At 44.9% G+C, this 14,427-nt stretch overlaps 1 protein-coding gene across 1 annotated transcript in view; it reads left to right on the top strand.

The window, feature by feature from the left end:
* T265_14174 (hypothetical protein) overlaps window positions 1-14,423 on the top strand; it is a gene marked incomplete at both ends in the record, with an annotated part of 81,065 nt that extends 66,642 nt beyond the window's left edge. Inside the window, 4 exons of the mRNA XM_009172382.1 lie at window positions 32-2,383; window positions 4,150-4,920; window positions 8,911-10,146; window positions 13,257-14,423. Of these exons, the coding sequence (XP_009170646.1) occupies window positions 32-2,383; window positions 4,150-4,920; window positions 8,911-10,146; window positions 13,257-14,423 (5,526 nt within the window). The remainder of the gene's footprint in view (window positions 1-31; window positions 2,384-4,149; window positions 4,921-8,910; window positions 10,147-13,256) is intronic.
* Between the last annotated feature and the right edge of the window lie 4 nt (window positions 14,424-14,427).

Here is a 14,427-nt window from a genome sequence, read left to right as displayed (position 1 = left end):
CTAATACTTCTGTGGTCCTTTTTCGGTTCAGGTGCTTCACCATTCGGGTTACAGTGGACATTTGCAGTTAAATCATGTTCCTCGTGCTCTAACTTATCGGCAAATCTATCCCGGCGAATTTCCTCCGGAATTCCCACAACGCCGATCTATCACACCTGATCAAGCATTTCGTCCTGGCTCCACTGCATCTATTCCAGTTTGCCTTCGAACGAGCGCATCTCGCCTACCCATGACGGAATATACATATGTGAATGGAGAACACCAAACGAATTGGGAACTTCGTCTTGATTGCATCGAAACGGAATCAGTTGTTGCTCTACCGAACGGATGGGATTTTCCTCCTGATCTCAGTACTGACCGGGCGTTCTGGTCACGTCTCAAAAAACCCATGCCGACAAGTGGTGCGTGGTTCGTCACCCGTTTATCAGAATTCGATTCTGAAGGTTGTCGGGACGAACCACTTTGTATTGGTGATGCACTTCGATGTGGCTTGATTGATCCACGATCACAAACATGCCAACCCTCTTCCAAAGCATCTTCTATGTCAATCTCATGGAAGGAAGCCGTTGAACGGGGTTGGCTTACAGACCAAGCTTCACGTGCTCTTTCCGATCCAATCCGAACTCCCCGAGGACTATACTGTCCTCTCGCAAGTTTGCTACTTCGACCCGGTGAATTTAATCAAACCGATGGTGTGGATCCTGCTACTGGAAATTATTGGCCAGAACAGCAAAAACTGGTGGAACTCTGGATGGAAAGTAAACTGTCGTCTTCCGATTTCACTCGTCTGGCTGCCGTGTTATCCAGTGGCATTGCAGTGGAGTACCGTGAATCGCGTGTATGCTGGTGTGATGCTTCATGTGAGAAACAACCCCCATCAATGGTAAAGCCATGTCTTTCTGACTGGCTCTCAGCAGGCGCCTATAATCCAGCTACTAGACGTCTGCGTGTCAGCATTCTCAAGGATAACTCGACTACCAATTCGGAGAAGAAGCTATTCTGTGAAGACGAACTCACCATCAAACAATGTATTGAACTGGGTTTACTCGATCCTCACATGCCTGAGGTTATCGTGCCGATGGAGACTTCTGAAAGTGCGCGTACTACGCCTTATCGTCGCATCACGCTAAATACGGCTATCTCCGTTGGTCTAATAGATGACGTAGATGGGTTGTGGTGCGGAATATCCCAGTGGGCAGATATTTCGGTCAGTCTCCACGTTGCGCATACTGCCGGTCTCATTTCTCGTGCTCCAAGTTTATCTGAGGCTCTACTAGCTGGCTTATTGGCCCTTGACCGCGTTGATGAGAATGGTCAATTGCGATCAGGATTGGTGGATACACATACTGGTAGTCACATATCCTTCAGCGAAGCTATTCAACGTGGATTAGTGCAAGGCAGTTGCCCATCGCTTATGCTTCTACGGGCGAACCACGTTAAGACACACAGTTTGATTGAAGCTCTACGACTTGGCATAATCAACGAACTTGGCGAATTTCGGTTACAGAACGGAAGTTCAATCCCCCTTTGGGATGCGGTCAATTCAGGTCTTGTTCATCTGGTGCATACACAGGTCTATCCGCCACCGGTAGGCGTGCTACAGCCGAAACTGGCCAGAAAACAGCAGTACCACCAACATCCTGTGTTGCAAGCGATTCGCACAAATTTATTAGATGCCGGTTCAGAAGAGATAATTCTATCTGAAGCGGAGGCCAAACAACATGGTCTTTCCCCAACAATGCGTAGGATTTCGCTTCGAAAATCTCCCAGAATATCGCATTTGTGTGACGTTCAAACAGTCAACCTATTGACTCGGTCGTCAGGGCTTATCTATCCAGACGGAAGAGAGCTGACGGGTTTAGAAGCTCTTGCCCGTGGTTGGTTAATCCCATGCAGCAGTTCACAACCAGGCTCCAGGCAATACGGACAGGTGATTGATCCAAATACAGATTTAGCTGTTGATGTGGTGGCAGGGACCAAATGGCCGCCCACTCGACCTTTATCGACCAACGGTGCTCATCTACTTCTTGGGCTCTCATCCCACCGGCCCTATCGGGGTTACCTGATGATCCAACGTCTGATCACCAAATTATCTTGGCTAGGACCTGGACTCCATGATGACAACCTGGTGAAACCCACGCTTTTCACGAACCTGCCTCGTGTTCCTTCTTCAACTAGCTTGGGTCATCAGTGGCGGCCAGAACAGATCTTGAGTGTCCTCGACCCAAGCACTGCACGTCATCTATCCCCGTCTGAAGCGATACGACAGAACCTTTTGGATTTGGATAGTGGAGTGTTTAGATTTCCAGATACGGGACGAACGATTTCATTGGGGGATGCAGTAGGCCAAAAACTGGTTCAAGTTTCTCGCTCCAAACCACTGGTAAGTTCTATGTCTGTTGTACAGAAAACTGATATTCGTCTGATATACTCTGAACCAGGACCACTTACACTCTTTCGTTACCAACTCAGGGACGTAAGACTGACTCTGGAAAGTTAATATGGTGAGGCAATGTTAGCCTCATGTACTATCGCAGTGTTAATCATCTTCACAGAGCCTCATCAAACGGCACATTTGGTTACCACGTTGGCGGTAACTGTCCGAGTTCCTATTTGTCTTAATTCCTTTGTCACTGGGTAGAGCAAAACAGGCTTACACTTTCTACTTATGCATGATTTCGTCTATTCAAAGATTCGCCGCTTCCTGACTGTAACTATGACTAAAACCTTGATTTGACTCATGCTCCATTGTGTTGCAATCGGACGTATCCAGTTTCACATAGAATACAGCGTGGCGAATTAAGCGTTGAGAATGTTCACATCCAAAAGCTTTCCGGTACACAATCAAACAAACGGGTCCTTACAGCAACTTATTTGGGATAGTTCCAACGGGCATTGCTGTCGCCTCGGAAATGTGTCTCGGTACCCGGTATCTAGTTGAGTCTTTGGGAATAGCATTTATCTTCTTGTCGTTGCTATGATCCCATACGGTTTACTTTCAATAATTCCACCTTTTAACAAGCTTCCTTTCTATCGTTCGCATTCTCCAAAAAAGTCATCCTCAATTTTTCTTCACCTAGAAACTCTACTGTGAGCCCCCTTTATGTACATTTTACTACCCATGTCATTCGTTCAATTCAGCGGTATCCATAAGCGGCTTGAGCCCATCTATGTGCCCCGCAATGGTTTTTGAGGCCGTGTGCCGGTGACAACGTGAGAACGGAAGGGAATAAAACAGTGTGCATTTACCACTGTGTCGACAGCTTTGTTATCTCTACTCCGTAGCATTTGTTTAGCAGCGGGCTAGAAATATAGGGGATATTCGATCACTGGTTTACGGTCACAGTAACGTTTGATAAATCGAGCAGCACACTTTCCACCACCGATCGTCGCCTAGGATGCGGTCCCATCTTCCCTAAGAGAATTTCATGGTCTGGTTATAGTTCATCGCTCCGCGTGTGCACTTGTCAAATTCAACTGGTTATTGGTGGACACGGAAAGCGTACAGCATTGAGGCATTTACTCTTACAAGGCCCACCAGACTTGTGGTTCAAAAGGACCATTTGGTCTCCAAGATTCTCTGTACCTCTCTCTAATAACATTTACTCACCAGTTCTCTCTGATTTGGTTACTTGCTATGCGCTTTCTAACTATAAACTTTGTCCAACTTAACAAGCGTTGACCTAAACACCTACTCCAGCTAACACAAAAGTGCTTCGTCCTGGTTTAACCCTCTGTCTGTGCGCTGTCCCATCGGTGGCCTTAGACTAATCGTCTAATTGGTATACAGGCAAGTTGCATGCGCACGCGAACACCCACGTACGCACGAACCCACCTGTTCGCACGCACTTTTCTGTCCACTGCTAATGGTAGGCTTCTGGCTCAACACTGATAGGTTGAGTGGCACTGGGTATGAACACCAGCGCCGTACGGTCCATTGATTCTGTCCCACTGTCGCATCCAGTGACGACCATCACGCCGAGATCACCATTACAGAGGCATTAGCGGTCACATCTGCAAACGTACGTACCTATCAGTCTGGTTCACCACGAAGTCTGGCATTTCCGTCGTGTCGCCTTTCTAGCCTTAACCGGAGATTTGTGGTGCTTTTGCTTTTAACTCGCGTGTATGTCTATTGGTTTTGTTCAGACCGCCACATCACATACTGATGCTAATAGTCCCGATTCATTGTCAATCACGGAGACCCGCACTTATCGAATTCTCAGCGTCATGGACCCGGCAACAGGTCAGTTGATTAATCCAGACAGAGCTATTGCTACCGGACTGTTGAATCTCACCGAAAGGATGTACATGGGCACACAGCCCAGTATTTCAATCGACGAGGCCATGAATCGAGGATTTGTGCTTGCGCATGGAACTACTCCCGTCATATGCAATTCAGATAGGATCCTCAATGGAGAGGCAAGAAATACCCCGAAGGAAATGAATCTTCCATTGACGTTGACTGAACTCATAGCAACTGGTCATATTGTCCAGGATTCGGACAATAGTTGCATGGTACGTGTTCCAAACGAACATACCTGTATCACTGTGAATGAAGCTGTTGCCATGGGGATTCTTGACGCTGAGCACTCCTTGCTTCGAAACATGTCTACAAACAGTTGGTCTACTCTAGCAGAGGCTCTATCCACCAATCAAATGGATGGTATAAGCGGATATGTGAATTTGCAACCCGGTTGGATTTCCATTTTGGACGCGGCATCTCGTGGCCTACTGTCGGAAACAGCTTCTGCAGAAGGTGGCCGAGTGTCTTTCGACGAGGCTCTGGCTCGTGGATTGATAGATCCCGTATCAGCACGGTTCTACAGACCTAATCAATCGGACTCGGGAGTCCCAAGTTCGGTTAGCATAAAGGAAGCTATTGATCGCGGATGGTTAGAACCACCAATCGAACTGAAGGTAGGCCCATTTCAAATGTTTTGGCTTGAATCACGGTGTTTGGCTGCGTACGCTGCGTCAGCTTTTCAAACGCCTCCGTTTTATCCATCTTACACCCTTCGTCTCTTTTCTAATCCAAATAATGCCTTTTTCTGATGGTGTTTAGTTGTTATGTCATCGAACAGAAACGCCACCAGTTTCAATTAATTAACGCGCGGCTTCACTGGCCTTTGCTGGTATGCCAAAGTGCACGTGAAACACCTCGTGTTCACTCATTTTGCGTTAACAATGTGGGCTATCCAAACTGGTTCATGAAAATCCATTTGGTTGCGACCATTAGTAGAACTAATGTTGCCTAGTACATAACATAATGAGAAGCTATCTTCATCTTATAGTATGCTACTACAATGCTGAATTCCAGATTTCATTTCAGTTTCAGTCAGCGATGCCATGTATCAAAACTCTACAGCTGACGGAAACAGCCTTGGTGTTCATTACCCGTAGTGTTTGCCTCAGGCGAGAGTTTGTGTCTCCATCGATCGTGTTTTTTCGATCACATCTCGGCATATAGTATCGATCGCCTCTTGGATTTCCTTCATTCTAATATGCCTACGGTTGGTTCCACCGTCTGAGCAGCCTTCGTACGGTACAAATCGGTGCACGTCTGCTGATTACGTAGAAATTTGATTTGCCATTTTGACAACAGGCGCCTAATGAACGAGCGCAGCGATCCACTTTCCGTCGAAATTGTTCCTATTCGTAGCTTATTTGACTACTGCTAGTGGATGAACCGTTGGGTAAATGGGGTTCACAAATCCAGACATACATACGTGTGTGTGTATAGTCGTTATTCCGAAATTAGCGTACGGCTACGAAGACGAGTTAGCTACACAGCAACAGTCGAACGTGTCGGTTGTATACAGTTGCAGACCAGAATCTTGTCTTCCGTTCGTTCTTATTCGTCTCTATAGTGGTTATCTTATAGCCCGGTGAAGGCGAATCATTACTTCACTGGGTTTCGATCAAAGTTCTCACTCAGCCAACTTTGGGTGCACTGTTTTCAAATAGCTTGAAATATCTTTCGTCCCTTGTGACAATTCGTCGGAATTGGGTTTGCTCACAATCAGTCGTGTTAATACTACCGGAGGCATGCTCTTACGACCGCCACAAATTTTACCTGCGTGCGACAGAAATTTCAGGTTGAAAAGTTTCAGTTTATATCTGGTCCCAATATTGTGGTTTTACATCCTTTAATCCTGGGATGCAAATAGCAGTCAACAATAATCGTAGTCGTTCCCTTGTTAGCCCATTCATTTGCACTCTTCAATGAGCACTAAATTTCTGATATCGATGGCATTGCCATTTTAAACTGGCTTTTTAATTCTTCGCGTTATCTTTTAGGCTTCATTTTGTAACAATTATCTGACCGTTTTCCAGCGCTCAGTCACAGCTTCATAACCATGCTGGCCTTCTCACCTAGCAGTGTCGCTCCTTGCTGGTGTATATCCTAACCTTTGTTGTTCACTAACCCATGGAATGAGGAGACAAACACTAGACGGGACAAGAACCATGTGTTCATCATCGTCATCATCATCATAATCGACCGCATAACATCGGTATTCAAACACTGATGCTTCGCCGCCCTACCGCCGTAATTTATTTGGAAGTTTAGTCGTGAGGAAAAGAATAAAAGTGTGTCAGAGAGAGATTTAATGCTAGCCTACCGCAACCATTCCGAGGTGCCCACTCCTCTAGACACTTATTCGGGCAATCTGGTTAGAAACTGTAAACAAGAACGCCACTGATATCGATTAGCACCCATACCTTACAGTCTTTCTACCAAAACACAGAGGCATCAAGTGGACTCTATCCTGGAAGGCTAGTCACACCGATAGCGCCCAGGCTCTTAAGAAATTTCATTTCCGGGTCACTGTTTGCGCCGGGAACAGCATTCTCCTTGGCAATCGATTATTCTGCACATGCAATACTTAAACAACTAATCACTGACTTTGGCCCTGATCACATTTTCCTGTTGCACATCTGTTTTCTGGTTGTTTCATTAACGATTTGCCGGCTCTAGCTTACACGAGTTACGTCTATGGGCAACGGTTGTCGAAAACCTGAGGGCACCTCAGTTTAGCTGCTCGCAGAGACCACGTCCACATCAAAACAACCCGTACTGTAGGCTGATTCACACGCCCTTTCAGACTCAGGAATATACCGCCATAGTATTCTGGAGTAGCTAACGCGATCCGAGCCGTAGAAATTCATATGTTAACCTCACTTGTCACACTAAGAGTTGGAACTCATACAACTTCCAAGATGTATAAAACGCCGCACAACCTCGAGTACCTCTCCCTGGATTGTAAGTGGCATGTTCAGTGACTGCATGTTCGTGACCACGACCTTACAGTTTGTGCAAGTCAAATGGAACGTCAGGCATAGAAAATAAACAAAACTGATTAGCCAGTACGGTAAGCGGCATTGATCAGGTGAACCACAATGTACCATTGGACAATATATCTCTTCTCCATGGGCTTTGTGAATAAGTGCACGATCAATTACAGAAGTATATGCAGTGAGTTTATTGATTTTTCACGCAATCAAACGGGTGCTGTTGCTTTCGAACCTAGGAACTGCACTATGAATCCGAGCTTTGACGGCTCAACTGCGTCCCATGTTGCCCTTACGTGTTTTTTCGAAAGAAAGCAGACCACATCCAGGCATTTAATCCTCGCAATCCTTCGCTTCCGTAACGAACAATGGCGTCAATAGTGGTGATGCATCCTGTTGTTAATTGACGGTTGTTACTCTCCGGCTCAAAGAATAAATCCCTATTACCTTGTGGGTAGTCCTCTGAACAAGCCTTCAAAAAGCTTCAGGAGTGTGTTTCCTGTGACAACCTTTCACAAAGGTCAAATCTCGAAGGCACACCTGGTAAACATATTCACCATACGCAAACTAGTGTCGTTTTTGTGTCCTGCTGATGAGTACGAAACTGAACCGAGTCTTCACGTGACGGTCAGCGCAGTCCAGCTTCAGGATTCGTTGTATGGATCGTGCTACCAGTGCCTTGGCAAAATGGGTTCAGTCACCGACGTGTTCACGTATCGGAATGAATAACGGGGTTTTCAGGTCGTTTGTTTGTTTTAATGGAGTGTCGTAAAATTTATGGGAGTTTCAAAATTTAACCGGCTTCGAATTCAAAAATACCCTTAGTTGCCCGATGTCCCTTGTCAAGGGTGTTTACTTTAGTAATTATCACACAAGATCGTTTACTAATGTGGCTGGTGTTGGGGGAACGCCCAACAGGGCTCGCTCGTTTTCACCGGTTAGAAAAAGGGAGCTCGGTACATAATTTTCGTTAAATATCTGAATGTTTATTCCAGCTGAGTTGAGGCCTCATAGTCACAGGAATCGAGAAGCATGACAAATAGCCCTTGGTGAAGTTTCAAAATGAGGGATTCCGCTTTCGCAATAGTACTACATCCACCAACCTGTCCACTCACCTATAGTCACCTGTGGTATGATGAAATTCGATTCAAGGGAGCAGTTTGACTCCACATTTTCGCAGTCACATTTTCACATTCACTTTATTATGAGAGTCCGACAGAAATCAAACTATCCTGACAAAAATCCGAGCATGTCTCCTTTCCAGACCATGATGTCTTCAGAAGGGGAAGCACAGAGCTCAGGTTCTCATGTCGGAGCGGTGATACCTCTATGGGCGCAGCTTGATATCCAGTCATCTTTAGAAATATACCGAAAGAATTTCGGATCCCTACCCGCAATCAATGGAATTTTACCGAGGTTCCGTTATATGTGCTTTTCTCAGCTTGTATTAAGTACAGTAGCTTTGAAGTCGACACGTTTGTTCACGAAGCGAATAATGCTATCCTCTAGTCACATCAGTCACAACTCAGCTCTCTGTTCTCGCGAAACATTGATTACATGGATCGCTGGATATCACTCAATCGATCCCTTGCTCATCTTTTTTTGTTTGACATTTAGAAGAAATCACTCCACAACGGTTCCGCTTCCTCACTTTTCGGACGAAAGCGCCCTTCAAGTCCCAGTTCTTCAAGCACCAAAAAACGACCTGCCTTGACTCCACTTGCTTCATTGCGTAAATTACTCCGTTCACAATCTCCCGGTCGATCATCTGTCCATTCTGACGTTTCCGATCGTACAAACACATTGTCCAGGTCGGAAAAAAGTGACGAAAGGTCTTTACGTGCAAAGGACACCATTACAAACAGATTTCTTGCCAAGTTAGCTACATTAGGCTCTCGTTCGTCCAATGAATGTCCTGGCACTGAGGTAGAGAAGGTATCCAAGCCGCGATTGCAGCATCGTTTGCAGCTCCTCGAACGGAATTGTGTACTGTACGCTTTCTACTATTTACACGATGAGGTTCGTGTCGAGGCCGCCATTACGGAGTCAATGTTGCGTGAGGGACGAGTGGACGTCAGAAAAGGTGTCGTGTGTGATCCGCTCAGTGGTCGTTTTGTCCCTGCCCCAGAGGCCCTCGCAAATGGTTTTGTTTTTGGCATTGTATTTACCAAGGCCGGTCGCTTTCCATCCGAATCTGGAGTAGAAGAATCAGCTCCAGACCATACTTCGTTTTCACGCGAACCATTGTTCTGGCTCGAAGTTTTTCATCGTCGTCATGATATCTATCAACTTGAACGCGTATACGATCCATATGATAGGAAGTTGGTCACGGTCACGGATGCAGTAGCCAAAGGCGTTGTGGATCCAATCCATTGCACTTATACTCACCCGGTTACTGGTGACTTGTATTCCATTGAGGATGCCCTTTATTGCGGCTGGATCCAAGCTTTGCCAGTTGGGAACCCGCCACCGTTTGAATTGAAAGGACGAAAGTTCGACCACATTCATGTACGTACGGTCGAAGAAGGATACACCTTCACGTCCATCACACGAACCATTCCCTATGTGACCATGCATCGCCATTTTGTCCCATCTCCTTCACCTAAGCCGGCAGACGTGATCGCAGATGGCATTCACACCACTCGTAGCCTGAAACGTCACATGTTTGGGGAACCAACACCTAGGATGTACCTAGGAAGTCGAGGGAGCGGCGAACCCTTGCCAGTTTGTCACTTGAAACCAGGTTATCAACTGACCCCCGGCGGTGAAGTGGAAATCATTGCGACCGGAGAACGTCTGAGCGTACCGGATGCAATCTCTAGGAATTATGCCGTTCCAGCTACCCCAGCTCCAGTAAGTTCTTCATCCTTCTGATGCGAATTTCTCTGAATCATTCTTGTTGATGTATATGGTTGCAAGTATCGTTACGCCACCGATATTGCGCTCCTTCCGCTACTTTTCGAACTCTAGTCCTCGGTCCCTACTTGTGATTTGCTTGTCGTTCAAACCTTCCTATCGTGTCCGTTTCATTTAGCAACATGTTTCGTGAAGCAGTATGGCTCCAGAAAATAGGGGTCAACATTGTTTCCTGTCCTGGATTGTGATTGAAATACTATACCTTTGTTGATTCGGGCAATGGTTGAACAAATTTAGGTTCCATTGATCGTGATTTCAAGTAGGGGGGAGATTTTAGGGTTGTGCGTAATCTGGAGAAAATTCGTTTCACATGTATTCCCTTGGTCGTTTTGCAATTAGCTGATGTTGCAACCTACTGCCGCCCTTTCTGCAGTTGTGCTAAATTTGATAGCTTGGGTCTCGCCACCTCCAGTACCACTCTTATAATGTTGATTGTGTGAAGCAGAGGTGGCCGACTCTCTGGAACTTTCTGTGATGATCTGATGTAAACATACAAGCATTCACAGTGTGCTGTTAGAGTAGAACTGTAAGGTCACATCTGCTTGGTGAGTGTGGGCATGCTAGCTGATCGACAGGTCTAGACACGGCCAGCGAGCCTCACTAGTCATTGGCTTGACCTAGTAAACAACCCAAGTTCTATCAATTCAAACCGTTTGGCGCAACTTGGCCTATTATTCGTGAATGCCCTCAACTAGCTGGTTAAATGTTAGACTATTGTATTCTTCTAAATCCCTGGTTTACACAGATACGTAACCCATTCTAGGACATTCATACAGACCTGACCTTTAGGACAGCCGAATACCATTGCAATTCATACGTCTTTCAGGGCCAGATGAAACTTGGTGTGCCCTGTGTGGGACCGAAAATAATCAATGCTTACTCATTTCGGTGTGTGCAACCTTTATATAGGAAGTAGGTTCTGTAGTTTTTTTTGTGGAATTTCAGCCTTCTGTCCTCTAAATGTTCCAGTTTACATCAACACAGTGTTTGTCATGCAAAACAGTCGATCGTTGGCTGCTTTGTAACACGCTTTCTATCTTCGCCCCACTGTAGTTTGCTGAAAATTCCCAGCTGCTGCCAGAGGTACGTGTCCTTGGTTCAATTGTTCTGCCACGCTTAAGGCTCAAAGTAACTACCTTAGTTCTCGAAAATTTAACCAAAATGCTACTTGGAGGATGGCATGTTTATATTCTGTAACAAAAACTCCTTAGTTATTTGTTTTGTGTGTTATTTTCGGACTGAATTTCATTTGATCAGTTTATTTGTTTTTCGCTAACAAGGACATGGCTGGTTCATGAAAACTGCTATAAAAATGGCGACAAAATTACAAGTGCATGGTTGTCCCTTACTGCAGACCACCAAAAACACCGATGACAAATAAGGTTTGAAACTAAGTCAAGCAGTCAGGGGTGGTTTGTAGTATTCCAGGATGTGCATACCGGGACACTTTTAGGACATGATAGCTTGCCACTAGGACTACTCGATCTTCATACCAGAGAGATTTTTGTTCTTCTGCCGCGACATATTGCAGGCGGGCTCAACATCGTAGATTTGTGTGGGTCTGCAGTGTTTCCTCTCTCTGTCATGTGCTCAAAAGAGTTGAGCAGTTATACTACTTATCAGTGTGCAACTGCTCATTCAAGTCTACCTTAGCAAGTTGCTGCGGTGGACATATTTCAGAATATACTGGCGGTGCATTTGATCTAGTGGAGTGGAAACGAGCAAAGAGCATTATTCAGCATTGCAATGTACAAAACGGGGCTTATTTTTCCGTCTCGTTAGTGAAGCCACACCCCCCTTGATGTAGATGATTAATCAACTGAAATGACGTTCTGCCAGGGTGTAGCTCATCCTGGAGGTGCCTCCTTAACGTCACTGTGTTGATCAGGTCTACTCAGTTGCTCTGCTCAGGAAACCGGTCACTGAATGTCCGTAGATTCTTGTGCTTGTTGTGGACTGATGTCTACCATTCGATACCGCCTCCGAAATGAACGTTCGTTTGCGGACTAGCTTACTAGCTTTTATGTTGTAAGTAGACGCGCTGGCATTTCCTGCTTTAGTGTTGCTACTAGACGCTCTCTAATTGTCACTGGTGACCTACTTGGCATAGTCCGCACGCTTTTAACTCGTGTTTGTTTTCCACTCCCTTCTTTTGTCTTACCACACCCTACTTGGGCCTAATCGGGTAATTCCTGTTAACATGGTCTTGCTTTTATCATTTGCTGTCGTCTCGTGCTGCACATCTTGCTGCACGTCTCATTTCATTCATTCATTCATTCATTCATTCATTCATTCATTCATTCATTCATTCATTCATTCATTCATTCATTCATTCATTCATTCATTCATTCATCCATTCATTCATTCATTCATTCATTCATTCATTCATTCATTCATTCATTCATTCATTCATTCATTCATTCATTCATTCATTCATTCATTCATTCATTCATTCATTCATTCATTCATTCATTCATTCATTCATTCATTCATTCATTCATTCATTCATTCATTCATTCATTCATTCATTCATTCATTCATTCATTCATTCATTCATTCATTCATTCATTCATTCATTCATTCATTCATTCATTCATTCATTCATTCATTCATTCATTCATTCATTCATTCATTCATTCATTCATTCATTCATTCATTCATTCATTCATTCATTCATTCATTCATTCATTCATTCATTCATTCATTCATTCATTCATTCATTCATTCATTCATTCATTCATTCATTCATTCATTCATTCATTCATTCATTCACTCATTCGTTCATTGATTGATTCATTCACTCATGCATCCAACAATCAACTACAACGGTGTTAATTCAAAACGCGCTTCTTCATCAATTTCTTACCTTTTATTGTAATGTGTCTATCTCTCCTTACTTCTGTTCTTACCTTTGCCGCTCCTCATTGCTTTCATCGTCCGCTTGTTTGCCCGTCTACGTGCATTGCTTGCCTACTCGTTTCTCCCATGTATGCGTAATTTTTGGATTGTTCTTTCTTCCCATCATATTACAAATATGTATTTCGTAGCCACGATCGCCACTCGGATTGACTAAATTCACCTCAAACATTTTAGACCAGCCAAGCGGTTTGAGAACCACGCTCGATGCACCTCGTTTTGACCCATCAACACCAACACCACTAAGTGATGGTGATCTAGTTCCTGCTATGAGTCTATCCTTAGTGCGTTACCAGCATACGTCCAAGTTGCCCACTGTGCATGAACGGCAGCCCTCATGGCCCACCCGATTCATTACTTTGGAGACTGCCATTAAACGTGGATGGTTGGATCCAATTAGTGGACAGCTGTACACACAGAGCGGCCGATCGAGCAAACTAACCTTAATGGATGCTGTGGAACAGGGTATGATAGACCCAATGCAGATATTGGTTCGTGTAGTGCAACCAATGGAGACCGATGTACCTGATCAAGCTTTGTACAGTGATCAACCAGTGATGTACTACTATAGTCTCGCGGTGGTTTTGGACGCATTGGTGACCATGTCACACGCTACAGATAATCCAAAACCCTTACAAATATGGAACAGAAAGCTGCTTACTATGTTACTTAATGCAGCAAGCTCCTCACCACTGATGAGCGCAGGAGGCAAAATGGAAATAATTCAACAGCATGCACTTACCCGAACGGACTATGATCACCTACAGACATTGTTCGTCCGTACAGATTCCACAACTGAACTAGAAACCATTGATGTGACCACCCCCCAGCACACAAGAATAAGAACTGTCAAACAACTGCTAGAAAATCAGCAAACTGAAGACCAAATAGCGGTGATTCACGGACAGAGACAAATAACACTCCGTGATGCTCTTAGCAACCAGCTACTCCAAACACATACTCCGATAATTGAACAAACGGACTCAGACGACAACCCAACAGCTTACACAGCACTCTGCGAAAACCTTCAGCTAGTAGTAAAACGAAACAACACCACAAACCAAGCGACTGCAGAAAACCAGAACATCCCATTGAACACAGACATCCAGCGGAACACTCTGGAGCCCCAAATAATGGAAACCTTCCATTTCACACACACACATGACAATAGGAATACAACAAGATCCGAACGAACGCCTTCAACATACCAACAAGCTCTCTCATATGAAACCGACACAGCGCAAGCACCTGAAATTCCAACACTTATGACATGGTCGGAAGCGTTGTCGGCAGGCTTGGTTG

This window comes from Opisthorchis viverrini (genome assembly GCF_000715545.1).
Source record: "Opisthorchis viverrini unplaced genomic scaffold opera_v5_154, whole genome shotgun sequence".
Lineage (NCBI taxonomy): Eukaryota > Metazoa > Platyhelminthes > Trematoda > Opisthorchiida > Opisthorchiidae > Opisthorchis > Opisthorchis viverrini.
This window is presented reverse-complemented; position numbering and strand designations above follow the sequence as displayed.